The sequence below is a fragment of the Nothobranchius furzeri genome, chromosome 2 (genome assembly GCF_043380555.1).
Source record: "Nothobranchius furzeri strain GRZ-AD chromosome 2, NfurGRZ-RIMD1, whole genome shotgun sequence".
In the NCBI taxonomy this organism is placed as follows: Eukaryota; Metazoa; Chordata; class Actinopteri; order Cyprinodontiformes; family Nothobranchiidae; genus Nothobranchius; species Nothobranchius furzeri.
This window is the reverse complement of record NC_091742.1, coordinates 8,324,740-8,352,692: the sequence shown is the minus strand read 5'-3', so window position 1 is coordinate 8,352,692 and position 27,953 is coordinate 8,324,740. Positions and strand designations below refer to the sequence as shown.

The window sequence follows — 27,953 nt, the reverse complement described above, 5'->3', positions numbered from 1 at the left end:
AAAAAATGATGAACTGAAGTATTATTGCACAATAAGCGGTTATTTGAGTCTCCCTCTCACTGACGATTCCTTAGATTTTATTTTTAACAACAGAAATTTGAAAACCATGATGACTTATTTTTTTGGACTAAATTCTGGGTCTTGATCGGGTTGGGGATGCTGCGGCTGGTGGTGTTTAAGGCTCGACCATAGAGTCCTGAGGAGCCTCCTGCTTCATGTGTGGGTCCTGGCTGGGGCCGTTCTGAGGGCCCGCCTGGCTGTACGTGTCACCAGGGTGAGCAGGAAAGGGCGGGACACCTCGAGGCATGTCCTTCGGTGGACTGGTGTGATCTCGTGGTCCTTGGTAACGCATGTCAGGAGGGGGGACGGGTGGACGAGGTCCCATAGGCCCTCGGACTCCTAAGGGTGATTAAAATAAAGACACTCAGCTTCTTTTATTAATATGAAACTAAGCAGGTGACAGAAAACAAAACAATCAGAGTTCATTTCTGATCAACGACGGAACGTACCGGGTGGTAGATGCATTGAGGGATGGAAATGTGGTGGTGGGGGACACCGAGGATCACCTAAAGGTCCAGGAGGACCCAACCTGGGGTGGAATACAAGTCCATTGGCAGCTCGAGGTCCAAACTCTCCCCCCATGGGTCCAGGTAGGGGCATACCTGGGTGTCCGTTAGCAGGAAGAGGTGGACCGTGATAGGGAAGAGGGACATTTGGAGGAAGAGGACCAGGTGGGAGTTGGTAAGGACCTGGTCGAGGTGGTCTGTAAGGTCCGGGTGGCGGCAGGCGGACGGTGGGTCCAGGAGGGAGTAGAGGGTCATGGGGTCCAGGTGGGGGTCCTTGGACCATGGGGCCGGGGGAGTCTCTGACTGGAGACACCAGGAAGGACCCAGGTCCCTGAAACGTCATGCGAAAAAAGGTTTTTCTTTCATTTTTGTTCGAGTTTAGACGGATTAAATTGTTAAACCTAGTTTATGCTTCTGTGTCGGTGCAGATATGCACACTGTCATTATCGTCCTTGCGAGGGCTCTCCAGCAGGCTCGCGGGTACGAACCCGCTTTTCTAAACATCCGCCCGGCAAGACGGAAAACCCAAGCTTGTGATTGGTCAGGACGCCGCTTTTGTCAACAGCACCGCCATTATGCCCTCAAAACCATAGAGAGAGCCAAAGATATCTAGCAGTAGACACAAAGCAGCTACAAGAACAGCTTGCGGAAAGACTAAAAATATGAACGTTTTATTCGTGGACGGAGATGACGGGAAACCTGAGTTTAAAGGTGGCAAGTGCATGAAGAGGTGGAGAGAATGAGGGACAAAATTGTCCGTGTTAAAAGTTTCTGAAATACAAAAACACAAAAGTAATCTTGGACAGGATACCCCAAACCAGCGCTACGCCCTCTATTGCCCTGGTGGGGAATTGCTTTGCAACACTCCCCAGGAGAAGGAGGTCCAAGAGCAAAATGTCTGAGTGCATCTCTCCCTAGTAGAGAAGCATAAACTAGGCTTTAGTCGTGCAGTTAAGAGGTCAATGAACCACCAAGTTTACTCCCAAACAAGAAGTGCTTTAAGCCAGAACTCAATCAAATGAACAGGAACCCAGATGGTTGGGTGAGAAGTCAGACCCCCTTTTTGCCACACATACTCAGTTACCCCAAAATTCCACTACCTCCGCCCCGCCCCCGCCTTCCGCAGTCGCTCGCTTCTGAACTAAATTTTTACTGGTACCCGCTCTACAACGGCTCTGCTCCGGTGCGGAGACCTGAGGTGCGCAAACAGGCATGCGCGGGATTTTCGAGATCTTGCGATACAGTCCGAGCAATAAATGCGGAAGTTAGATCCAAACACCCGATGTGTGGGAGAAGCATCGAAATGAACGGTTTAATCTGCCCATCATTTGTGTTGAGAGATCAGCAGTGTTTGGATCAACAAAGTGTGACTACTTTGATAGTAGAAACTGTATTTATGGCTTACTTTGTGCATTTTAAGTTCAACCGCCATTGATAGTTGTTAAAAGTTGTTAAACCTGTGCATATGAAACAAAAAATGCTTTTTGTTTATCGATTTATTGTGAAATTACGGAAGTTGTGCTTGCTCCTTTTCCTGTTGGGCGGTTGTGATTTCTGTCCATTGACTGCGGAGGTGCTCCAGCGTCCGGCAAAAATAGAATCAATCCTATTTTTGCCAGATGGCGGAAGGCGGCCGCAGTAGTGGAACAGCTCTGATTGACTACAACGGGACCGTTTTTGCTGCGGAGTTCGTGCCGGAGCGGAGCGGAGGTAGTGGAATTTTGGGGTTACACATAAACCCACACACGTGCTGCTGCATCCGTCAGCGTCGTACGTGAAACCACAAACTCAGCCAGAAAACACTGTTACATCATTCCCAAAAACGCCTTCAGGACATCCAGGTGGAGTCGGAGCGCCTTCATACTCACAGGCTCTGGACTCTCTGTGGAAGCCACAGCCTGAGTTTCTGCTTTGATCTGTGGATCTACGTCTGTCGTCTGTTTCTGAGCAAAGACACGTGCAACTGGAATTTAAGTCAAAGCTCCGGGTCTATGGGTGGGAGGCGGGTTACTATGAATGAAGTGGTCATTTCTGATAAATGAGCGACTTACAGTTACATCCAGGTTGGCTGGAGACGAGCTCCGGGGACCCATCATGTCTGAAAGGGAAAAAATAAAAACAAAATATACCATTAAGATCAAAACAACAGGGAAGTACGGGGAAACGACTTCAAAAGGACACCTACCCATCCCAGAGATGTGTTTGTTGTCAGGGTAACAACCATGTGGATCAGATGGAGGGCGAGGACCTGAAAAAGGGACATTTATTAGGAGTCTCCATGGAAACAACCATGAAAAGAAATCAGGTCAAATGATTATGTGTACACATTCAAACCATCTTCTCCCACTTGACTCTGCTGTAAGATGGCACAAAAAAAAAGATGGTTCGACTGAGAAAAGGAAATCAGGGAGGAGGTGGGTGCAAGACACGATGCTGACAAGGAGGAAGTAAAGGAAAAGGTCAAAGGGAAATAGCTGAAAAGAAATGAAAACAAGCGAAGAAGAGAAAAAAGGTTTAAAGACGTGGAAGTAAAGAGGGGACGATGTCCAAACTGGAGGTGAAGGGATCCGATCGGACTCACCAAACGGGTCGCTTCTTCGCCCGACCGGGGCAGAAGGAGGGCGTCTGGGACCCTCGATCATTATAGGAGGGGATGGAGCACCCCCACTCACAGGAGAGGGCCCGTATGAATCACCTGTTATGACCAAACCGTCAGTTTACTCCTGACAAGTACAATTACCATCAAGAGTTTCAGAGAGTTTTGTCTTTGTCTGCAGGTCTAGAAGCAGACTCTTGTTCATTGTTTATTTTTGTGGAACCCCCTCCTCTCTCTCCACCTTTTCTCTTCCTTTCTCTTTCACCTCTGTCTCCGTGTCTGGTCGGAATTACAAAGCATTCAAAAACAATAACAATAAAGTTTTAAGTATCAGGCGTGACATTAAAAGCAAACGCTTTGATGCTCCGCCTGAGAATAAATCTGTAAGGCTTGTCACCAGCATTCAGACATCAATTCTGCTTGCTTCACAGCCAGACAGGACACGGTAAAAAAAAAAAAAAAAAAAAAAAAAAAAGTTTCAGAGAGCTCTCCGATCAGGGTTCTGCCCAGTAAACGTGGAAGGAATATAAAACAAAACCCAAAAGCTCTTCTGTCCTGTTGAAAGGAAATAAAGCACACAGCAGCGTGTTTGTGTGCTCACCTTGGCGAGGACCCGCGGGCTGACCGGGATTGGGCCTGAAGAGAGGAGCGCGGCGCTCATTAAGCTGAGAGGTGAGAACAGCCAACCTGAAGTCGCACAAACGGGTCAGAACCACTCGTTACATCCCGAGTTTGATTCCATTTGAACAGTTAGAAATAATATTAAGTTGTTCAAAAGAAAATAGAATCAAACGGACTTTTCTCGCAACTTTGATGACTCGAGCTTCTCCTGGCTTAGAGCTCGCTCTGCATTTCGAGCGTTCACCTGGAAAAAAAAAAGTGAGAAATTAGTCTGAAAAATCTGACAGAACTGGATTTAACGAGAAAAAAATCTACGCAGCTTACCCAGTTGGAGTGGGTTTTATTTTCCTGCTCTTTTACCTGAAAGAAAAGTAAAGTTCAGCCTGGGTTGACTTTTCTGTATCGGCTCTGGTTTATTTTAGGTGTTTATCAGACTCGACCTGCTCTTTATAGACTTCTTCCGTCTTCTTCATCTGCTCCTCCATCTCGTTGATGCGCTGCCGTAAGAGTTTTACCTGCTCCTCTGCTTCCAGAGCTTTACCTCCCACTTCAGACAGCAGGTTCTCTTTGCTGCGTCGCTCCAGCTCCTCCTTGGTAAGTCTCCTGTGAAGCAACAGAGAAAATCACCAACTTCCTAACACAGGAAACTCTAGTAAAGGCACCAAAACCGCGGTTGGCCTCACGTACTGCTGCAGGGCGTTTTCTTTCTGTTGGTACATCTCAACCATGATTTCATTTTTCTGCTGGAGGATCTTAAACTGGCTTTCGACCTGGCTCTTCTCGCTTTTTAACGATCCGATTGTGTGTTCCAGCTCCTGGTGCTTTTCTGACGGTTGAATGGGAAGTGTTTGTTAGCTCGTGTAGATTATCCATCCTCTAAAATGTTCTTTCAGAGACAAACTTACCTTCTAATTCCTTTCTAGACTTTTCTTCATTAAGTAACTTGGCCATAAAGCGGTCCCGCTCTTCTTCGACAACAGTGAGGGTGGTCTGAATCTGCCGAATATTGAAATAAAACTCAGTCATCCAACACTAAAGGGGAACATTTATCATCTTAATTGTGATGAAGAGCGTGTCTTACCCTGGAAACATCCATCATCTGCTTGATTCTGTTTTTTATGACCGTATTTTTATCTGTAAACGACACAGGTCAGACACTTCTAGGGAAAAATAAAGCTTCTTTTGTTTCATCTAGCCACAAACTCACCAGATGCAACTTCGCCGTTCGCTAAAACTTTGGCTTCCCCGTTCTGAAGACCGCAAGCGTCCAGGTCTACCAGAAGGTCCGACAGCACCTAAAGATGAAGTTTTAACCTTCTGTCATGATCCTGTTGCACCAGTCCAGAAACATCTCAACAGTATAAAAAAAACCTGACCTCCAGGTTGTGATCTTTCAGCATCACAGAGTCCTCCAGCTCTTTCTGGGACTTTTGGTAAACTTTAATCTTCTCATTCAGCTCTTTGTGCTTTTCCTCCCAGCTTTTAATGGTTGCTTTGAGCTGTAGAGATGATCAGGGTCAGAGGTGAAACCTCAAAAAAGGTGTTCAGTACTAAGAGAAGCGCGTCATCGTACCGTTTTGTTCTCTTCTTTCAGGGCAGTAAAATCTTTCTGTAGACTTTTCTGTTGAGCGTTTCGTGCATCTTCACGGATCTTAGCCTCGTCCAACAGAACGGTCGTCTACAACAAAAATAGGTTTTTGTATCACAAAGACAGATTATAATAATAATAAAACTAGAGTATTTAAGTTCAAATCAAAGTCTGAACCTTAGTGAGTGCCTCTTGGATCTTTTTCCTGCTCAGCTGCAACTTCTCTTTTGATTTCTCCAACTTTTCAATCTGGAAAATTTAAAACAATCATAAATCAGCCTCCTTTTTCTGTAAAAGCCAAAATAATGAGAAAAGAAATTCAACACTTACCCTACTTTCGGTTTCTAAAGAGAGAGTGCGCTCTTCTTCGAGCAGTTTTGCATATTTATTCTTTTCTTCAATCATCTGATCGTTAATCTTTTCTGATTCTGAAACTTTACTCTGCAGAAAAAGGCAACAAATATGTTAAAAAAACATATTAATTTGTGGGTAAAACTGACTCGTTACATACAAAAGCCACTGAGTTTAAGCTTTTATTCTATAAATAAAATGCTTGACCACAATGTAACTAAAATACACATTTTCGTCCATAATGCTCACCTCCAAGTCTTGAATTCTTTTCATTTTGGAACTAATATTTTCTTTTGATTGTTTCTGACTTTCTTTCAGCTGTTCAGTCTTAGAAAAAGAAAGAAGCACAAGTTTTATTAATTCATTTTTCATTGACACATACTCCCACGTACCCTGTAGCTCACCTGCTTCTGAAGTGCAGATATTTTGGCGAGAGCACTCGTTTTCTCTTTAATAAGAGCCTGGATTTGCTCTTTGAGTTTTTTGTCATCCACTTTTTTTGTTGCCCCCCAACAACAAAAACATGATAAATGAGACTTCACACAAGTTTATTTTGTGATTAAATGTAAAAATGAAACAACAACTCACCAAGGTATTCTCTCTTCTTTACCTAAAATAAAATTCAAAAAGGTCAACAATGATTTGGCACAATTACCTAATTTAATGTTGTTTTGGGCAAATTAAGCATCAAAGACTAGCATATCAATATGGTTTTGACATAAAAACATAAATATACCAACACCTACTGCCAGTATAGTCCTCCAGAAGAAGAGGATGAAGGTGAACACTCCAACAAAAGCAGTGATTACAACAGCCTGCCAGGGAACACCGAACAACGTCTCCCCTGGCTTCCACTCCTCGGGTAGCAAAGAAATCATCTGAAGAACAACACCAACTTTTACACTAAATAAAGCATGCTTACAAAAACGGTTCAGCGTTTAAAAAAAACATTAACATCTTTGTCATTTTTCTTTTCATGCACCAAATCTGAAGGACATTGTCAAACAAACAAGGGCAAATGTTAAAAGACAAAGAAATCCACTTAAGGCCAACCTAAAAGAGAACTCTCAATATTTGAAAAAACCCTTAGACTGGGATAAAGTGTATTTATGAACCAAAATGCAAACAGTAAGAGGTCAAGTAGACCTTTACCTTAATTGTACCATGATCACATCAAGCTAGCACCCTAACTGAAGCATTAGCATACAAATTACTCACAAAACTTCTAGAAAATATTTTTTAAATCCTTGTCTGTATGTCTACAGCTTCACTTAAATAACAATTCTAGTTTTTTATTATCCTAAAAGTGTCAACACCTCCTGGCCTGTGCATTTTGGTTCAGCTACACTTTTGAACCTCTTTAGACATGAGAACACTCCAGTAAAGTCCACATATTACAGTTCAGCTAACATAACACATGCAATATCCAACATCCTCTTTTCAGCATGCTCACCAAACACGCTTGAGCAAGTCCCCTTGTCCAAAACGTAACTATTAAAATGATCATCAAACTCGGAAAACATCATTGAAACAAGAAATTGAAAATATCAAATATATTCACAATGTAAATCCAGCAGCAACAAGTCTGTTTTCATCAGCCACATGCTTAGCTACACGTCAGCAGGCCAGACCAGCATTAATAATATTGAACACGAGTGCTCAGATGAATAAAATAATAACTTACATGCTGCAGCTCCCTTAGAAGGAACACATATATGTGATCTGGCTCCATTAAAGGTGGTTTGGGGAGTTTTTCACTCTCCACGCTCATGTTAAAAACTAGAGAGCAAGCCTAGAGCTTCTCTGGCAGATATTAGCTCTCTTGCTAGCCGGTTAGCTATATTCGAAGTAATCTCTATAGCTAAATTAACGCTAGGGTGTGCGTGGCAGTTAAGTACTACTTGCCCGAAAAACAAAATAATGTTCATACGAGCACTGCAAATGTTAAAGCAGCCGATAACAGATGCTAATCAACAGCAGCTCCGTAATCAGCAGTCATTCACCATTGCTAGCAAAACAAAACAAACATTAGCTTAGCTAGGAGTTCAACTATCTACGAATGTTATGGCGAATAAAGGCAGGAAATAAATAAACTATCCGACAGGCAAAATTATGTAACACGGCGGTATATTCGTAGTACTGCCTTCCAAAATAAGGCCCTCCGTAGTTCCACTAAAGCCAGCTCAGCACCGGCTGTGTTGAACTTCAGCCTACACGACGATGGTCAACTGGCAGGGGGAGGACGGGAGGCGTTCAGGGGAAATCGGAAGTTCCAAAAACAAACAAAAGCATCTAGAAAAACAGGCAATTCGATGATGCGTTCAAAGCAGATTTGTAATAATAGCTCATCAACCCTAAAGGGATTATATTTCACTTCCTGTGATATCATTTGCCAAGATGAACCTTCATTAACCTAATGTGTTTCCTTGACCAAAATCTTCTTAAACTCTAACCACAAATCTAATAATAATTCAGATAAACAAGCAACACAGTGACTCTCACCCAAAGTCAAATCACAACCATTCTGACACTTCCTGTATAAGGGCATGTTACTGTTGCATGACAAAAGTGCAAGTATTTCTCAAACTTACCACATCGGTCCACTTTGCAGTTTTATTCTTAACTACAGAGAAGAGGCAGCCCACGTAAACAATTCCAGTTGTGAACAACCCACTTTCCTCCTCGTGTGTATCACTCTCTGTCCTCATCGAATCCACGGATCCTTCTGAGAGAAAAGTTGCAGTTAATTTATGTTAGTCGTTGTATTTACTCTCAGCTAAACATTTCATTTAAAATGTTAAGAATAATCTCATTATGGCTATATCAGTGGGGGATTCAGAATGTCACATACAAGCAGAGAGCTTGGCAAAAAAAAAAAAAAAAAAAAAAACTGAACTACTAAACAAGGAAGCAGCTTTGCTTTCCTGTAAAACCAACTGACTTCATAAAAAATAAATAAATAAATAAACTAACTACGGTCAGATAACCAACCCAATGGGAAGTGTTCAGTTTCACTTGGAGCCTTGAGGGTTGCATCTAGTGGTGTCTCCACGGTGGCAGATGGGGCCTCTTGCTCCTCGTCAGGGACGGTGAACGTCGGCTGATCGTTTTTGTTTTCATTAAGGTGTTTGTGATCCTCCTCTACGCTGACATCTGGTCTTAGAGTCACTTCCTCCTGAACTTTTTCCTCCTCTGCAAGCTTGGCTGGCTTTTCCTCCTCATACGTTGCAGTGAGATTGTCATCAGGAAAGATTTCAGGGGGGTTGTTGACGTTTTCTTCGATGAGGTGGGGTGAGTCTTCTTCAACATTCAACTGAAGTTTATCTGAAATTTAAACAACATAAAAAAGAAAAACTAATTACAGGATTAATCACAAATTATTTTTCAAATCTTAAAAGTCTGCCTCCACTTAAATCTACTTTCTGACTAAATCACAGATGGACCAACCTCACAACAGCCCTAATTTACACGGAATCAAAAAGAATCTACAAAGCAGACCAACCGTGCACGTTGTCCAAAGAGATTTCTGTTGCTAAAGGTGCGCTGTCGGTTAACGTGGAGTATTTTCGTCGCAGGCTGAAAGCAAGCTCTTGAAAGTCATCAAGTAATTCCATTTCCTCATCCAAGTTACTCGTGTCCATGCTGTGCTCATCCATCTGTTTTGCATCCCGGTGATCCAGCATCTTCTCAATCTCGTCCAGTATGGTGTTTTCAGAGGCTTCCAGGATGCTGTCAAGTACGATTTCGATGTCCTGCATTGTGCTTGTTTGAGCCAAACGAGTAGCCTGCAACTCTGTGTCCAGATCAGAGAACATGGCCTCGATTCTGTACAGATTCTTTAGACCCAGAAGCTTCTGAACCAGCTCCATCCTCTCTTCTGAAAAGTGGTCTCTAATCAGAGTTAGTCTCATTATGCTGTCACTGTACTCTGGCTCTGACTCAGCTGGCTGCTTTGGTTCAGATGGGGGTTCATCGGCATGTGGGTCATCAGACTGTGACTTAAAAAGTTCATTTTCATCTTCAAGTAACTCCTCCTTTTCTTCATTATCATCCTGCTCCATCTCTGTTGCTCTGACATCTTCTTCCTCTTCTGTTTGGGATTGTTCTTGGATCTCTGCCTCCTCTACAGATAATCCTATTTGACTTTTGTTACCTTCCACAGAAATCTGATCAGGGAGCTTGTCATCTACTGCATGCTGGTCAGTTTTGACTTCCGAATCAGCAGAAGGCTCCTGATCGATTTCACTTCTGGTAACGACCGATTCTTGACCAATTACAGTGTTTTCATCCAACGAGTTATTTAAGTCCTGCTTTGCCGTAACGCTACTGCCCTTTATATCATCGTTCTCATTTACTTCTGTATCTTTTGACTCCAGTTCTTCTTCGATGTCTTTTTTGTCCTCATTGTTTTCATGAGCCGTTTTAATATCAGATTGTTCACCATCAGGTAGGCTAACAATGTCCTCTTCTGATGCCATATCCATGGACACGCTACTATCTTCGGTTTGGTGGTGCTCCGGCTCCTCGTCAGTTGGTTTTAATGTTTCGTTTAAGGCTTCTTCACTTTTGATGACTTCATTGACACTTTCATCATCTCCTCTGAGCAGGTTTCGGTCAGAGTTGTTTGTATTTTCTGGAACTTCCTGCCCCATGTTGTAAAAATGAGAAGGATCTTGGGGAGCTGGTGTTGTGTTGGCGTCTTGGGATTCAGATAAAAGTGGTTCAGCTTCTGTTTTCTCTAAATTCTCTTGGATTTCCGATTTAGTGTCCTTCAGATCCTCCTCCTCGTCGTCATCTTCTTCATCAGAACTCTCATCTCCTGCTGTGACCTCTCCTCCGGTTACAACTGAGAACATAGTATCTCCGATTGAAGTCCACAGGTTCTTCTTCTCTTCTCCAAGTGGTTCATCATCCTGTTTCTTCAAAAGATCTATTGCTGGGTCCTCCGCGGAAAAAGCCAGGAGTGGAATTTCCTCTTCATCATCCGTGACAGCATCCTGGTGATCTGCCGTGTCTTCCTTGTCCTCTTCTTGCGGAGTGACTTTTGTGGTTGATTCCTCATGAGTGACGACTGCATCAAAAGTTGATCCAAGGGAAGTTTTCAATTCGGGGATCTGCATTCCTTTAGAAACGGATACTTGTTCGTTAAAGTCGCCTCGGAGCACAGATTCCACTTCGGGTGTAGAGGGTTCTTTTTTGGTTTCGCTTCTTTCAGACACATTTTCCAGAGAAGACTCTACTCCAAAATGTTGCTGACCTTTTTCCTCTTCCACAACATCAGGCACAAGCTCTGCACCAGACTCTACGTCTCTTATTAAAGGTGATGATGTGTTGAGTTCAGCTTGAGGTACAGAGGCACTTTGATCATCAGGAACTTTCCCAACATCCTCAGAGTTATCATGATGCTCTATTGGTTTTACAATCTCAGTCTCTCGTTCTTCTGATGGCTGCATTTCTGTATCTGTGCTCTCTGACTCTTGGTTTTTGACAGATGTTTCATTATTTTCCCCGTCGCTCTTCTCCATCGACGGGGCTAAGAGCGCATCTATGTCGTAAATGTCAAATTTATCATAACCAGTCTCAAAACAGACAAAATCTGTTTCCTATGAACAAAAAGAAAAATACACGATTGTTGAATGTTTTCAGGTCAAAATTTAAAAGCATGTTTCATTGAATCAAACTAAAAATCTGCAGGTTTTCTATTTTCTCACACCTCTGCTGGAACTTCAAGTTCTTTGTCAGTATAAAGGTGGTTTACTGCAAGGAGGTCCTTTGGAAAATAGCCAAAACTGTTTCCGACCTTTAAAACAAGAGACAGTGTTGATTATTAGAACTATATGTTAATCTAAATGAAAAACACAAAGCAGTAAATATTACTGTACACTTACACTTCCAGCCCACATGTCAGCCCTTCTTCCAGAAAGTTTGTAGTAAACATATATAGTTTCAGATTTCTTGAACGAAAGGAACCGACAATCAGGTCCTGAGAAATCTTTCACAGCTCTCCCTCGACATAGAAGCACTGGAAAAGCAAAACACTGTTATTAGTAACATTAATGAAAAGGGGTGCACCGAATGCAGTTTTTGGCTGATGACGAGCAAAACCTGACTTGCCGATACAGATTTTGTATCAACTAAAAGCAGATTATGTCAATGTTTCAATTTCCTTTAATTGAGAAAACCAATATGAATACTCATGAAACAATACCAGTTTCAACTGGACATGAGGTAATGTTCTCAAATATAAATGAACATATTTAGCATTGCTGTTTGAACGACAAAATCATATTTGTTCCTTTAGACTTTAATTTTTCTAATTTTGAAAACCAAACTTTTGTACCTGTTTTGACACACTTGCTCAAAATAGATATTATATAGCAATGATTTGCTTTAACATAAACTAGCAGTGCACAGATTGCAGTTTTTGTCCGATCACTGATCTTGAAATAAAAAAAAAAAAAAAAAAAAAAAAAAAACAGCGATCGCTGCACTCCTATTAATGATTCACATATATTTTGAAAATGGAAGACCATGAAAATTAGCAAATTGTCTGTCTCTATACTGTGATGTTGAAGGGATTCTCTTTGTGTGGTTAATTAGAAAATTAAGTTTCCTTTTAGATCATCAGCTCTTGACAACATTTTTAAGGATTTAATCAGTTAGCATGATTCCCTATAGCTAGACATTCAAACAGATTCAGCACAAAATCAGTCACTTCCAGTTAAAATTTTAACTCACAAAACCAGAAAGGTGTTGGGCAAGTAAATCGCAAAAAATAAATAGCAAAAATAAACATGTAACATAAAATAGACTACTAAAAATTTGATTTAGAAATCAACAATCAACTAATTTGCTTTAAAAAGTCAGCTTTTTAATTCATTTTCTAGTCGACTTCTGATTTTGTTTCCAAAGTGGTGAAATAAATTTAAAACACACACATACAACCAGACTAAACGAACCAAAGGTGATAAATAAAGGCTGGACAGCGATTTCTGACTGAATATTAGCTAACAAAGCAGGATGAAAGTGCGTGTCACAGCAGGGGTACAGTTTTCGCTACAACACCTGCCGGTGCGGTGGCTAATTTGTTGCTAACGTTAGCTTTCGCTTCCACCACCCAGCGAGGCAGGCCGGAGCTTGCGGCTAAACATTGTAGGCACTAGGCAAACAAACGACTTTATAAAGCTAAAGTTACCCGACATTCACCATTTATTACACAACTAAACGGCCTCGGAACAACCACAGGAGGCGGTCAAGGTCGCACTTATCGACTGGCAACACGTCAAGAGATAAGGCGCAGTTTATGACTAGCCGTAGTGTCGGGATGAGAGAAAAAGATGCATCCTTGAAAATTCCCTCAATGGCTACGTAGAAGCAAAACTTACTGCTGCACTCCATGTCGGCGCATCTTTTAAAGTCGGAGAACTTTCTCTCTAAGCCCGTGGCTGATATAAAGTAACATAAAATTAACAAGCAGCCCTGTAGGTAAAAATGTTTTGCTGCCATGTTGGCAATTTTGGTAGCCTGGCTTCTTGACTCCGCCGCTGGAGCGCGAGGCGATCTCAGCTCTGCTCTGCTGCAGGAGCCAGGAGGAGCGGACACGTCAGCAGATCGGATCCGGCTGGGTGTAGACCTCAGATCGCTTTTCACACGATCCAATGAGGGGGTTTGATTTGGGTTCTTGTCAACAATCTCAAGTGCATGTGGAGATATGATTAAATAACAGCTTGTTGGTACATCTTACTACTTATAATAAATGCAGAATTTTCCGTCTATGGCCCATATGGAATTTGATGCATTTTATTTAGAAGTGTTTTCTCTGCAACGATTTAGAAGAAAAATGTCAAATGTAAAGTATGCATTAGTACAATGTAAACTTGACTTTACTTTTATTTACAAACGGAGCGTTAAGATAAAATAACTTTCATTTTTATGAGAAAGTTTCTACATTTCCATATTTTACAGGATACAGTTTACATGCACATGTACCATGTTTCATTCCAAGTGATACTTTGTGTCATATTTTACACTTTAACAAAACGTTGTTTGATATTTAATACAGAAATACTCATCCAAGGTGCAGCTAAGTATTGGTCTTTGGGTGCTGCCATAATTTTTTGTGCTTTTATTTATGTGACAGTGTTTTATTGAGGCTTTGTTTGATTTGCATTTGTTCTCATGAACTGTATCCGTATCTGTTTTTCTAAGGTGGTTCTCCCCACACACCAGGATTTGTTGGCTTTTATCCACACTTTGGTTATTTCCCTGAGTGCCAATGTGATTTTTTATTTACAGATTATTACAGATTAGTTTTCTCCCTCCAAAGGCAGGAGTTGGAGTCTTTCCAGTTTTTGGTCACACTTAATGATGCCCACATTAGCAAAAAATGACAACATTTAGACATAAATCATGAACTAATGGCCCCTTCCAAACTGGTTGATAAGCATAAAAATGTTTCTTGAAACTAAGGAGGCAAATAATGGACGGAACTCTTCTGTTTCAAGTAATCATATTTATATGTTTGACATGGAAGTAATATGCATTATTATAAAAGTAAAAAATAGTTGTTAATCGTGGTACAACTTCTTTTTATTTATTTATTTATATATTTATACATTTATTTATTATTATTATTTTTTACCTTTGTCAGTGGATAAAGTTAAAAGCACCACCAAAATAAAAAGCCAAAATGTCAACTTTTTTACTGTTGTATCTTTTTGTCATTTTCACAGGATTGAGAATCGATTGTTTAACAAGTAATTAAAGCACATCCTACTACATAAAAGCTTGTTACTCTGCATATTTTTGTTTGAACTTTCTATGATAGACCAATTGCTTGATTTAAATAGTTTTGTAAGATCATCTTTGTAGATTATTTCTCATGTTTATTAGGCCATTTTGGAACCACTATTTTTCCATTTTGGGGCGTTTTAGTCCTCCTTATGGCAACTATTTCTAGTGATTTCTTTTAAAAAGCTCGGAACATGTTTAGTCTGGCTTACCTCCCTCTTCCTCACCAACTTCTTTTTATGCTAGTGTTTATGTATTTTTCGGCCTCCAGTGTTGTTCAGTTTTATTCCTATGTTTAATCTTGAATTTTTATTATTATCTTTTTAATCAAATGTTTAGCGCTTGCAAAGCGTGTTGTGACTTTTATTTAGAAAAGCCCCAATGTAATATCAGCTCCGCCTTTTCCGGTGTAGTTAACCAATAGCATTGCAGCTTTCTCCCCAGCTTCCTTTAGCCGTACTTAAAACGTGGGTTTTACAAATAAGTCATATGAATATGTATCTCGGTTGTATACACTGATATTATAACACACTTTAAGATATTTTCCGGCATTTGTAGCTCACTTGAATTAGCTTATATAATTTGTAGATTATTCAGCAATCCTTAGAAACACCTAACTTTACTCCTGAGAGGAGGTAAGCTAACAAAGGTTTGTTTACATGTGATCCTGCTAGAGGATGGTTGATTTTTTAAAATCCTGATTGGCTCTTTTTGGATAACAAATAATTTCAATAATTTTGGAAAGTTTTACTTTAGTAAAAGAGGGGTAGATTCCCAGTCTTTCATTGACAGCTATGCTAAGAACGCTAACTAGCTTGTGTGTTAGCAGCACTCTTGAGCAGGTGTCACCAACACAGAGGGCTACCATCCTGCACATGTTAGCTGTTTCTTTGCTCCTACACACCTGATTGAAATGAACGAGTAAATAAAAGGTCTATGCAGAGTTAAGGAGATGATTAAATTACTTCATTCAGGTGTGGTAGAGCAGGAAACAGCTATTTTTGAGAAAGTTGATGATAGGTTTGGAAAATCTCTATTTGCAGATGACGGTGCCATCTGGAGAAGTGGGAGGAATTTTAAGCATTTGTTTTCTCAGACACCGAAAGCTTTAGATCAAATTGTGCAGTGGGCAAATAACGGAGGATTCAAGTTATCTATAGTAAAAAGTAAATTTATGATCTTTGGCTTAAAAAGGAAAATCCCATCTATGAATATTCATATTTATGGCTCTGTGATTGAAAAGGTTTAAGTTTTTGGGTTTGTGGTTTGATGAGAAATTAATCTGGAAAACACATAGAAAGATTAGTAAGCAAATGTGAAAAGGTAATTAATGTCATGAGGAGTTAATCAGGTAGCAGCTGGGGAGCGGAGAGAAGTACTTTACAGTTAATCTATAGGGCTATGATTAGGCCTGTTTTGGATTATGGATGTGTGGTTTTTGGGAAAGCTTCTAAATCTGTGTTGTGTAAATTGGATTATGTGCAGTTTATGGCCCTAAGAATCTGTTGCAGAGCATTTAGATCTACTTCAGTTCCAGCATTGCTGGTTGAAACGGGTGAGTACCCTTTGACAATGAGGAGGGGAAAACTAGGAGTTCATTATTGGCCGGGTTTAGTGGCAGCTTGGCGTATAAATGTCTCATAGATGATTGTCGGGAGTCCAGTGAAGATCAGGATAAGGACAGTTTCCTAAATCATATTGTAAAACTAGTAAATCTCCTAGGACTACAAAAGGAAATGGTGGTGGGGTTAGTGTGGTCTCCAATACCGTTTTGGAAATTACCTGAGCCAGAAGTTGTTTTGGATTTACTAGGATTAGAAAAAGCGGTTGCCATTAAACTGTTAGAAATGTATTTAAGTGTTCAAAGATGCTATCCAAATTTATACTGATGGATCTAAAGAAACTACATTTCATAGAGCTGGTTTTGGGGTTTATATTGTCGAGCTATAAGTTAGGTCAAGTGTTTGTGTGACAGATAAATTATCTGTTTTTTCTGTTGAGCTTTTGGCTATTTTGTAGGCAATGAAGTGGATAGTGGAGCATAAACCATCTCACACTATTGTCTGCTCTGATTCTGCTGCTGCACTGTTGACTCTAAGTAACGGGACATCTGAGGCATGGAATGACTTAGTTTTGGAGATTTTGTGTTGTCTAATGGGCCATTCCCATCTGTACCGGGTCGGCCCGGGCTGGGTTGCGTAGGTTGTTTACATATCTGGGTGGCCTGGTATTTTTCCGGGCTAACCAAGGCTCATTCTCAGCCCTCTTCTCGAGGGGGTCTGCTTCAGGCCGACCAGGGCCAACACACCCACTGCTGACAGCAAATTCACACCTTCCATTAGAGCAAGCCTCTGATTGGTGGGTAGAATCAGCCCACATGGGCTTAAGGCAAGGATGTGTGGAATCAACCGGGCCAGGCTGGGGCCGACCCGGTACAGATGGGAATGGCCCATTAAAGACGCTGAGAATGCGGGTTCTAGGGTGGTATTTGTCTGGGTCCCTGGACATACTGGAATTTTGGGAAATGAAATGGCAGATGCATTGGCCAAAGACTCCATCCTTAGAAATAGCATTGATCATCATCTTCCTCTGGGAAAAAGAGAATGTTAATAGTATGTGCATGCAGTAACTATTTAAAAAATTTGTGGCAGAAAGAATGGGAAGGGGAACGTAGAGGAAGACTTTATTTTCCTTGTCAGCCGTCAGCTCATACTAGTTGGCAACCCTTAACCTGTTGTCGTAGAGATGAAGAGGTGATTGCCAGAATGAGATTGGGGCACTGTGGTCTGGCGGCATGCTTATTTAGGATTGGTAAACATGTAGATGGGTTGTGTGAGTGTGGTAGTTCCAAAACTGTTGTTCATGTATTGTTGTCATAGCCTGGCAAGCCAGACTAAATAAATGTATTATTTAAGATAAGGATTAGCAAACTTTGCAACACAAGGATTTGGTCTAGTTCACTAGGCTATTGTTGTCATGCAGGAAATACAATAGTGAGAAGCGGCAACTTTTTTATGGGGCTGGTGGATTTGGGGATGGAATCTTTTTCCTTTTTTTTTTTCGATTAGTGCAAATTCCCAATGTGTATATAGCTTGATTGTTCAATTCCTTCATCACACTGGCATTTATTCGAGGATATAATGTAGCAGTAATATAACTGTGGTGGGCAGCATTGCACATTCCAGCGTATAGTCTGCTGGAAATTTATTATTATTATTATTATTATTATTATTATTAGAAGAAGAAGAAGAAGAGGAAGAAGAAGAAGAGGAAGAAGAAGAAGAGGAGGAAGAGGAGGAAGAAGAAGAAGGAAGAAGAAGGAAGAAGAAGAAGAAGAAGAAGAAGAAGAAGAAGAAGGAAGAAGAAAGAAGGAAGAAGAAAGAAGGAAGAAGGAAGAAGGAAGAAGAAGAAGAGGAGGAAGAAGAAGAGGAAGGAAGAGGAAGAAAGAAGAAAAAGAAAGAAGGAAGAAGAAGAAGGAAGAAAAAGGAAGAAAGAGGAAGAAGAAAGAAGAAAGAAGGAAGAAGGAAGAAGAAGAAGGAAGAAGAAGAAGAAGAGGAAGAAGAAGAGGAAGGAAGAAGGAAGAAAGAAGAAAAAGAAGAAAAAGAAAGAAGGAAGAAGAAGAAGGAAGAAAAAGGAAGAAAGAAGAAAGAAGGAAGAAGAAGAAGGAAGAAGAAGAAGAAGAGGAGGAAGAAGAAGAGGAGGAAGAAGAAGAGGAGGAAGAAGAAGAGGAAGGAAGAAGGAAGAAAGAAGAAAAAGAAAGAAGAAGAAAAAGAAAGAAGAAGAAGGAAGAAAAAGGAAGAAAGAAGAAGAAGAAGATGGAAGAAGAAAGAAGAGCAGGAAACAGAAAACTAGCAGGATGGTAGCCCTCGAGGACTGGAGTTGGTGTTCACCTGCTCTAGTTTAGATGTTTGTGTTCTACATTTAGAATTAGATACTAATAGAAAGCAGTGCCATGTCTCTCTAAAAGAATATAGAGTTAAACAAATTCTAGTAAATGGCTCTAGTGTTTAAATGTATGGAAATATTCATGTTTTAGATGCCTTTGATTATGTGTACGTTTCACACAATCAGCTTAACTGGAAAATGGCTTTTTCAATGTGTTAATTTCTTTGTGCAGGTGCCAGAATTTCATACTGAGTATGGCGGATCTGGATGACCAGGTTAGAGACTTCTCAACTGTCAAAAACCTGGATGATGGCAGTGATTCTTCAGACAGAAGCTGTAGAAAAGGGCATAAATCAACGCTTCCTCTGGTTAAACCTCTGTCTGTAGGTGAGAGGCACAGCACACTTACATTCTTTTCTTTTACATCTTAGTAATACTAATAAAGAGACTGTGCAGACGTGGAATGTATAAACCTTTTCCAGATCCGCTGATAGGACCTGTGTCATGTACTACGAAGAAGGATTAGTGGCTTATCGAGGTGACTTTAGGTTGTAGTTTGGTTAATTTCTAACTGATGCTGGTACAGGTTAGGTTACCAGATAAGAAACCACATATTGGTGTACCGCCTCAACCAATCCATTCTCAAAAAACAAACAAACAAACAAAAAAAAAAAAAGCAATCGGTTTGTAAAAAGGTGCTGCAATGGCAGCTTTAAACACACCTGGAGAACTAAGGGGTTGCTCTTCAGAATAAGATCATCAACTGACATTATATTCGTATACACTTGAACAAAGTTTTATGTTCTTTTATTTGTATATTTTAAGGAATAACTTCAGACGCATGTATTTCATCACCAGTAAACCATCCGTCCATTTTCAGCCACTTATCCAGAGGCCCAGACTTCCCTCTCCCCAGCCACTCGGGCCAGCTACTCCGGGGGACTCCTAAGGTGTTCCTTGGACAGCTGTGAGACAGTCTCTCAAGCGTGTCCTGGGTCTTTCTTTAGGTCTTCTCCCAGTTGGACGTGCCTGGAAAACCTCACCAGGAAAGCATCCAGGAGGCATCCTAACTAGATGTCTGAGCCACCTCAACTGGCTCCTCTTGATGTGGAGGAGCAGCGGGCTCACTCCAAGCCCCTCCCAGATGGTCGAGCTTCTCACCCTTTCTATAAGGGAGAGTCCAGACACCCTGCAGAGAAAACTCATTTCGGCCGCTTGTATCCACAATCTCATTCTTTCAGTCACTACCCAAAGCTCGTGACCATAGGTGAGGGTAGATTGACCGGTGAATCATTGGCTCAGCTCTCTCTTCACCACGACAGATCGGTATAAAGCCCACATCACTGCAGATGCAGACCAATCCGCCTGTCGATCCCGTGTTCCATCTTTCCCTCACTTGTGAAGGAGACCCCGAGATACTTGAACTCCTCCACTTGGATCAGGACCTCATCCCTGACTCAAAGTAAACTTTGTCCTAAAGTCAAAAATTTGTATAACTTAAATTTTCCGATTAGTGATGTCTAAAAATGTCAAAATTACTATATTTTAATGAGTACAGTCACCAGTTTATGTTAGCAAGTTGCAGAGTTGCACTGTTGGGAATTACTCTTAAATTTATTACACTAGAATCAAAATGGACTTACATTAAAATGCAAAACCAGGCTTATTTATGATGAGAATGAAATTTTTTTTGTAACCTTCAAACATCAGTTAAATAAACTCCCAAAGCAAACAGATGAGCTTGCTTTAAAAGTGGAGAAGAGCTGCAGTAAGTGTGAGTATTTTTATATTTAAAGAGCATAAATGCCTGGAAAGGGTTTTAGTGGTCAAATAATATGAATGTTTTCAGAGATGGACAAAGAAACTGGGTTCAGACGAAGTGTTCAGATGTGTTTGGAGCACATCAGAGAAGCCATGCTGCGTCATAGATGGCAAGAGGCAGCGGACTACATGGCGTCCTACCCTCAAATCCTAGAGGACCGGAACGGAGCCACAGCTGTGCTGTATAAAGAGGTGACTTAACTTTGTTTTATTATATTTGTTTTGAACCAACATTCACACTGAAGTTTTTATATACAAAATCCTCATAAAATATTTGACCACATTTAGCTTTTTAATTCTTTATTTTGTTGATCTTTACTCCAGGTTGTTTGGAGAATCTGCACCGAGATCCTTCACCATCATCCCAGAGCAACGATGGAAAGTTGCAACATCACCTATGAACGGATGAAACACTCTGGGGTTAAACTTTACCTGACGGTATGCTGGCCGACATACTTGATGCAATGCACTTTATTTAGCTTTTTTATGAAAACACCGTTTTGTCTGTGCGTTTAGATTTGCCTGGAGCATTGCTTCCACCTGCTGCTGAATGGTCAGATGGAAGAGGCAAAGCAGCAGCTATCAGTCGCCGAAAGCTGGCGATATGGGAAGGAGTCGGCCACTCAGCATCACAAGGTTCAACTGATCCAGGCCTACAGGAGCTTGTTGGATTATATAATCTGGTGTGACAAAAGGCGCACACGCTCTAAAAATAGTAAGAAGCGGCATCCTTTATGCCTGTTTGACTTGTTTGATTTGTGGTCCTATACTGCCCTCTAACGGTTAAATAAAGTAACTGCATGTGCAGCAGACAAGCTGCAGAGCTGGCTGTAAAAAAATTATTTCTTTTTTTTTTTTTTCAGATCCATTTGACTCTGATCACCAAGACTTGCATAACTATTTCAGACAAGCTTCTGTGCATCTACAAGAGATTTTGAAAAGTCCAGGAGTCTGGGATCCGTTCATTCTGAGTTATGTCGAGGTAAACGCTCATCTGTCGCAGGCGTTGTAAAACAGCACGATTGGATTGATTAAAATGCAACTGCAGTGTGTTTTAAAGTTTCATTTAGAAGGCGGCCAGAGCTAAATGATGCTAGCTGACACAAAAATAGCGACGTGCATTTTACAGATGTTAAGCTAAAATTTGTTGGTAGTCGAGTCATTCACATCAGAGCCCTAACAGATCGCATGAGTTTGAGTTTGATCTTGTTGCACCTCCTTAAGTGTTGGAGATGCTAATAAGGAGCTTTTGGCCCAGTGTTCTAACGGAGCAGCGTCCAACTATGTCATGTTATGTTCGAGGAGCTGTGAGTCAAGCATACAAACGACAAAGTACAAGGAAAATGTTTATCGACTGTGTTCATAATTTTTTACCACAAAAATGAACTGATGATTGTGTATCACACTTTTATTTTACTACCTTCTAATTCTAAACATTTAGAAAATAAAGCTTTAAAATTTATCAAATGGACAAGTCAAGGGATCGTACGGTCGTTTTAAACAAGTATGATTATCTGATGGACAAAGTGGCCTATCACATTGTCATATAGCTTAAATGTATGATCTGACAGACATGTGCTGTCAGGCGTATGCTGTAACACGCGTATGCTAATCTTGACAACGTATGGTGATTGGACAGAACACCATTTCACGCCAGTTTCTTTCCCAATTCTCCTCCTGACCATCTCAAGGATCTGCCTGATTATTGTAACAGATTTAAAGATAGTTTTATCAGATATTCCTGCCGTGTGTGGTGTGTTAATAGCTCTCTGGTCTGCTCGGAAGGACTGCAGGACTGCTCCCGATCACAAATCGGGATATTAAACGTGATGGAATGTCTTGGTCAGACATTCTGCCGGTTGGATGTGACGTGTAGCCAGTCTGAAATTGTGATCTCGATTGGTCTGAGCTAATCTTGAAATATTTGACGATTTTCTCATCTGTAGTGTAGATTTTGCCGTGTAGCCAAGCGCCAAACACTAAAACTGGTAAATGTGATTTATTTATTTTTTTTAATGCCACACGTGGGAGTCTCTTATTTTGAAAATCATCCAACTTTGGCAGTGTGAGTGTCCTGTCACAATGTCCCGCTTGATGATGCGCACTGGCTACTTGGCCAAGGGGATGTCCCTTTGGCTGACTGGTTAGAGCGTATGACTCTCACCTGGGAGTCTGGGGATCGAATCCCGCCCGGGCCCTCGTTTCTCCAGCTTGCCACACTACCAGGACCATATCGAAGCACTTACCAACTTCTGCAGTCTTTAAGTTGTTGTAATGGTACTTTGTTTTTTCAGACACATCTTTTCTGTTATGCTGACCGTTAATCCCATCGTTCGACCGTCCCTGCCTCTTGTCTCACTGTATTTTGGCAGATGTTGGAGTTTTACGGGGATCACGTGGAGGCTCTTAACGTCTTGAACAACTACGCGTTAAACAAACGTTTTCCACCCAATCCAAACGCACACGTGTTTCTGTATCAGTTCCTGAAGAGGCACAACACTCCTGAGAAGAAGCTGATCAAAGTGTTAAAGGTAAAACAGCCCATGAAACTTATATTTTACAGATGATTATATCTCATATATTCCTAAGTATTAGCACTGATATTTAAGGACACATCTGCTTGCAAAACTTCCAAAATAACCTGTTTCCTGTTGTAGAATCTCCATGTTTTAGTCCCGAGCCACGAGTTGATGCTGGAGTACAGCTACTTCCTGCTTCAGTCGGGTAAAGTTCGCCTAAGAACACACTTAAATGAATAAAATAATAAAAACACATTAAATGAGTGTATCTTTTCAGCTTTTTAACTCATGATTTTGTATCCATATAACAAATGTTTGACCATAATTAATTTTATGTTTTGTTTTTGTTTTAAGAGAAAATAGGTGACTCTCAAAAAGCTTTAGGAGTCCTCCTTGAGATGCTGGACTTTGCCTGCTGGAGGAGCAACCTGGACGTGTGGAGGTGCTTGCAGGCCGTCGTTCAGGACCTGAGGTTACGGTACGCACAGATTTATGAAACTTTTTACATTCTCATTAGTTTTCCTGTCATAAATAGGAGCTAAAGCCTGATTAATTTCCCTCTGGGATTAATAAAGTATCTTTGATTTGATTGATTATCTGAGTTTTTGCTTGGATTTTAAACCAGAGACGACTGGGAGAGAATTGTCCAGGAACAGATGGCTTCAAGACAAGATTGGTGGCCTGTTCTGCATTTCACAAGCTTCCACGCTGCTAAAGACTCAAAGGAAAACCCCCAGCTTTGGAAAGTGAAGTCATCGCTACTTAAAATCCTTTGTCCAGGTGAGTAAATGCACGTGAGCAGAGGGCCAAATGCAAAAGTCATCTTAGAAAATTCTTTAATTTTTTCATATGAGCGAAACGTCTGTTTCAAAACATCGTAAATCTTTGTCTCAGCTTTTTATTTTTATTTTTTTATTCATCTTAAAATAAAACTAACTTTTAAAAGCTGATTGCAGCATCTGATTATCTGTAACTTCATTATCAATAATCTTTCAAATAACCGTAATTTCCTTTAAAATTTCAAGACGGATACATTTTCTAACAGTTTGTGAAATTATTTAAAGTTTTTGTCTCATAAAACGTTTGTAAATAAATGCACGATGTTTCCTGCCATCATGCTAGGCAGGCCCAAACGTATCGTGAGGGTCTGCTGGGAACGTCTGGCAGAGTCTCCTGTCAGAAGGAGCTTCAATTCTCACCTCCGACAGAACTTCCAAAATGTTCCGGGGGAGGCGGGGGACATTGAGTCTGAATGGACCCTGTTCCGTGCCTCCATTGTTGAGGCGGCCGACCGGAGCTGTGGTCGCAGGATCGTCGGTGCCTGTCGTGGTGGCAACCCCCGAACCCGCTGGTGGACACCGGCGGTTAGGGATGCTGTCAAGCTGAAGAAAGAGTCCTATCAGGTCTTTTTGGCCTGTGGGACTCCAGAAGCAGCTGACGGGTACCGGCAGTCCAAGCAGAACACGGCTCGGGTGGTCGCCAAGGCAAAAACCCAGGCATGGGAGGAGTTTGGTGAGACCATGGAGCAAGATTTCCGTATGGCTTCGAGGAGATTCTGGTCCACCATCCGGCACCTCAGGGAGGGAAAGCAGTGCACTACCAACAGGGAGGGAAAGCAGTGCACTACCAACACTATCTATAGTGGGGACGGTGTGCTGCTGACCTCTACCCAGGACGTTGTGGATCGGTAGGCAGAATACTTCGAAGACCTCCTCAATCCCATTGACACGTCTTCCAGTGAGGAAGCAGAGTCTGGGGACTTTGGGTTGGCCTCTCAAATCTCTGGTGCTGAGGTCACTGAGGTGGTTAAAAAGCTCCTCTGTGGTAAGGCCCCGGGGGTGGATGAGATCCGCCCAGAGTTTCTTAAGGCTCTGGATGTTGTGGGGCTGTGTTGGCTGACACGGCGCTGCAATATCGCGTGGACATCGAGGGCAGTCCCACTGGACTGGCAGACCGGGGTGGTGGTCCTCTTATTTAAAAAGGGGGACCGCAGGGTGTGTTCCAACTACAGGAGGATCACACTCCTGAGCCTTCCTGGTAAGGACTATTCAGGGGTTCTGGAGAGGAGGGTCCGTCGGATTGTTGAACCTCAGATTCAGGAGGAGCAATGTGGTTTTCGTCCTGGCTGTGGAACACTGGACCAGCTCTATACCCTTAGGGGGATCCTGGAGGGTGCGTGGGAATTTGCCCAACCAGTCTACATGTGTTTTGTGGATTTGGAGAAGGCGTTTGACCGCGTCCCTTGGGGGGCCCTGTGGGGGGTACTCCGGGAGTATGGGGTACCAGGCCGTCTGATACGGGCTGTTAGGTCCCTGTATGACCGGTGTCAGAGCTTGGTCCGCATTACCGGCAGTAAGTCGGGCTCGCTCCCAGTGAGAGTTGGACTCCGCCAAGGCTGCCCTTTGTCACCAATTCTGTTCATAACCTTTATGGACAGGATTTCTAGGCACAGCCAAAGTGTGGAGGGCATCCGTTTTGGTGGCCTGGGGATCAGGTCTCTGCTTTTTGCAGATGATGTGGTCCTGCTTGCTACATCAGAACGTGATCTTCAGCTTTCGCTGGAGCGGTTCGCAGCTGAGTGTGAAGCAGCTGAGATGAGAATCAGCTCCTCTAAATCTGAGACCATGGTCTTGATTCGGAAAAGGGTATAATGCATTCTCCGAGTCAGGGATGAGGTCCTGCCCCAAGTGGAGGAGTTTAAGTATCTCAGGGTCTTGTTCACGAGTGAGGGAAAACTGGAGCGTGAGGTTGATAGGCGGATTGGTGCTGCATCTACAGTGATGCGGGCGTTGTACCGGTCTGTCGTGTTGAAGAGAGAGCTGAGTCAGAAAGCGAAGCTCTTGATTTACCGGTCGATCTACGTTCCTACCCTCACCTGTGGTCATGAGCTTTGGGTAGTGCCCGAAAGAACGAGATCACGGATACAAGCAGCCGAAATGAGTTTTCTCCAAAGAGTGGCTGGGATCTCCCTTAGAGATAGGGTTAGAAGCTCGGTCATTCGGGAGGGGTTCGGAGTAGACCCGCTGCTCCTCCACATCGAGTGGAGCCAGTTGAGGTGGCTCGGGCATCTGGTCAGGATGCCTCCTGGACGCCTCCCTGGTGAGGTTTTCCGGGCACGTCCAACCAGGAGGAGACCTATAGGTAGACCCAGGACACAGTGGAGGGACTATGTCTCTCATCTGGCCAGGGAACGCCTTGGGATTCCCCCGGAAGAGCTGGCCCAAGTGGCTGGGGAGAGGGAAGTCTGGGCCTCTCGCCTTAGGCTACTGCCCCATGACCCGACTCCGGATAAGTGGATGAGAATGGATGGATGGATGGATGGATGTTTCCTTCTAACTTTGTTTTATTTATTATTTGCTTCCCGACAGGTCGGACTCTGGGATATAGTGGAAAAAAGAGATGATCAAAAGACTTTCAACACATTTTTATTCAGGAAAAGGGTTCAAATCCACAAAAACTTTTGTATTTCTGGAAAAATCTCTAAGCTTATTTCTTTAATTTTAAATTTTATTTTCTACACATTAAGGTTAAAGACTGTATACCCAAACCTTCATGCAATAATCTGTTATTTTTGCCTTTAGTCTGTATTGTTGTATCACCACCAGGTGGAGCTCTTGTTCTCTTATTAAATTACTTTCTGTTAACATTTTAATAAATATGATCTGCAGCTGCTGATTGGAAGAGTTTAATCTTTTTTCATGGCTGCTGCTAAATAGTTTTGGTTCAATTTAATTTCAGTCAGTGGAAAATATTAAGTACAGCCTCTAAAAGAGCTCTGTGCCATTTTTAATTTTTGTGCCTTTTTAAAAGAATTGTGAACATCTTCAGTAGCATGACTTGACTCTGGCCTTCAGACACACACCCTTCCCCTTAAACCAGACACGAGCCCCACATTCGGCTCGCCGCGGCGATGGCCGAGCTGCAGCTCACTCAGCCATACTGTGTGTGTTGCTTTGCAGTCGTTGCATAAACAGAAGCCCGAAGCGTTCTCCCGACAACAGGAGCAGCTGGGGAAGACATCTGGGAACAAACAACACATGTTTTATGAAAATTTCCAAACTCGGGGAGCAACAAGGACAATGGGAGTCTGGATCTGGGCCCTGCTTGTGACATTTGTCACGTGTTGTGTTAAAGAGGACTTCTGAGCTCGATTAATTATCTACACAGATGTTCTCAGTCAAGTCGGTCATTGAGTCACTCCTTTGGGATTTCGGCTCAATTATGGTTTGTCACTCTTCGACACGTCCTGTTGGATGTTAATTTTTTTCTTTTGATTAAACTTTGTTTCCTGAAGTTTGTTTGTGGTGGTTTTTGTTCTCCCTGACCTCAGAGGTCTGACTTTAGATGTTGATGCAATCGCTCGTTGGAGAGCACTGAAAGTTATGAACAATAGAAAGCGTCCTCGATGACCTTTGTTGCTTCCTGAAGTAGCTGTTTGGGTCCCAGGCAGGTTGTTGGAGCTCAACAGTGTTAATAAATTATCCTAAATCAAATAAAGGGTTATTAATGAAGGCTGATCCAAAAACAAATATTTCATGAAATGGAAACCCCGCCTCCTGCACTGCAGCTAGCAAAACAACTATATTAAGATTTAAACATAAGTAAACAAAGTGATTCATGAGAAAATTAAGTGTTTATTTCAGGACAGCAGAGAACCTTCTCATTTTCTGTCATAAGTCTTTTTGCTCATCTCCTTTCCCCAAATGTATACAGGAAAACAGCTAGCATGAATCAGCTAGCCACATAAACAAATATGCTTTATTAAACCTGTTTTTTAAGTCATTTAAGTTTGTTCACACATAGTTTTTTACATCATATATATTAGAGGGATGTTATGTAGAATTTGAAGCCAAAAGGAACAAAACTACCCCAGTGCCTGGCTGCAGTGTGAGAGTTTAGCCCCGCCTCCTCCATTTAATTGATTAGGAGATGGTCCCAGCTAAAAAATAATAAAAATTAACTTCAGATAATTTTTTCCTGATTTGAATTCAGAGAGTTCTTACCTTGCTGCTACATGTTCAACCGATCATTTTTATTTACTAGCTAAAATAGTTTCTATCATAAAAAGGTGAACATGATGCCGACTGGTGACTAGTTAGGACTCCCAACCTCTGGTGTTGAAATATGACACTGATATTTGGACTTCTCTCCTCTAAATGGCTAACAGCAATGCGACTATACCACCGACTGCTTACTTTGCTACATTGATGTTTTAT

At 41.8% G+C, this 27,953-nt stretch overlaps 2 protein-coding genes across 8 annotated transcripts; one reads left to right on the top strand and one right to left on the bottom strand.

Annotated features, from left to right (window-relative positions):
- Window positions 1-56: 56 nt before the first annotated feature.
- mia3 (MIA SH3 domain ER export factor 3) lies at window positions 57-13,430 on the bottom strand. Of its 3 annotated transcripts, XM_015947472.3 has the most exons (28): window positions 13,108-13,430; window positions 11,611-11,744; window positions 11,436-11,522; window positions 9,225-11,325; window positions 8,714-9,046; window positions 8,314-8,447; window positions 6,469-6,600; window positions 6,311-6,332; window positions 6,127-6,215; window positions 5,972-6,049; window positions 5,702-5,812; window positions 5,549-5,620; window positions 5,357-5,461; window positions 5,160-5,282; window positions 4,991-5,078; window positions 4,865-4,917; window positions 4,689-4,779; window positions 4,471-4,609; window positions 4,224-4,386; window positions 4,108-4,143; window positions 3,960-4,027; window positions 3,764-3,849; window positions 3,148-3,261; window positions 2,752-2,814; window positions 2,618-2,664; window positions 2,435-2,509; window positions 510-897; window positions 57-399 (listed from the first exon to the last, which is right to left on the bottom strand). In XM_015947472.3, exons 1-28 carry the CDS (start codon window positions 13,226-13,228, stop codon window positions 176-178), a joined length of 5,277 nt encoding a protein of 1,758 aa, XP_015802958.3. In that variant the 5' UTR covers window positions 13,229-13,430; the 3' UTR covers window positions 57-175. The 3 variants fall into 3 exon arrangements, with proteins under 3 accessions (XP_015802958.3, XP_015802960.3, XP_070399762.1); XM_015947474.3 differs by lacking the exon at window positions 2,435-2,509; XM_070543661.1 differs by lacking the exon at window positions 3,148-3,261.
- Window positions 13,431-14,943: 1,513 nt separating this feature from the next.
- On the top strand, window positions 14,944-27,030 carry taf1a (TATA box binding protein (TBP)-associated factor, RNA polymerase I, A). 5 transcript variants are annotated; one of them, XM_070543650.1, is made up of 12 exons: window positions 14,986-15,147; window positions 17,751-18,371; window positions 18,630-18,784; window positions 20,247-20,410; window positions 20,543-20,656; window positions 20,735-20,933; window positions 21,082-21,200; window positions 22,591-22,749; window positions 22,876-22,942; window positions 23,092-23,215; window positions 23,363-23,517; window positions 26,697-27,030. In XM_070543650.1, the coding sequence occupies exons 2-12, from the start codon at window positions 18,328-18,330 to the stop codon at window positions 26,705-26,707; spliced, it is 1,311 nt and encodes a 436-aa protein (XP_070399751.1). In that variant the 5' UTR covers window positions 14,986-15,147; window positions 17,751-18,327; the 3' UTR covers window positions 26,708-27,030. The 5 variants fall into 5 exon arrangements, with proteins under 5 accessions (XP_015802957.3, XP_070399751.1, XP_070399750.1 ...); XM_070543649.1 differs by having other exon boundaries at window positions 26,106-27,030; XM_015947471.3 differs by lacking the exons at window positions 14,986-15,147; window positions 17,751-18,371 and adding an exon at window positions 14,944-14,979 and having other exon boundaries at window positions 26,106-27,030.
- Window positions 27,031-27,953: the final 923 nt, after the last annotated feature.

What these genes read in the sequence shown, in the direction of transcription:
- mia3 (XM_015947472.3), bottom strand. Translation starts at nt 13,228, where the DNA reads ATGGCAGCAAAACATTTTTACCTACAGGGCTGCTTGTTAATTTTATGT. An exon ending in AGATGATGGATGTTTCCAGG is followed by an intron (nt 4,780 to 4,864) that starts GTAAGACACGCT and finishes AATATTCGGCAG; the next exon opens with ATTCAGACCACCCTCACTGT. An exon ending in CAAACACATCTCTGGGATGG is followed by an intron (nt 2,665 to 2,751) that starts GTAGGTGTCCTT and finishes TTTCCCTTTCAG; the next exon opens with ACATGATGGGTCCCCGGAGC.
- taf1a (XM_070543649.1), top strand. Translation starts at nt 18,328, where the DNA reads ATGGAAGAAGAAAGAAGAGCAGGAAACAGAAAACTAGCAGGATG. An exon ending in GGTTAAACCTCTGTCTGTAG is followed by an intron (nt 18,785 to 20,246) that starts GTGAGAGGCACA and finishes GAATGTTTTCAG; the next exon opens with AGATGGACAAAGAAACTGGG. An exon ending in GGGTTAAACTTTACCTGACG is followed by an intron (nt 20,657 to 20,734) that starts GTATGCTGGCCG and finishes CTGTGCGTTTAG; the next exon opens with ATTTGCCTGGAGCATTGCTT.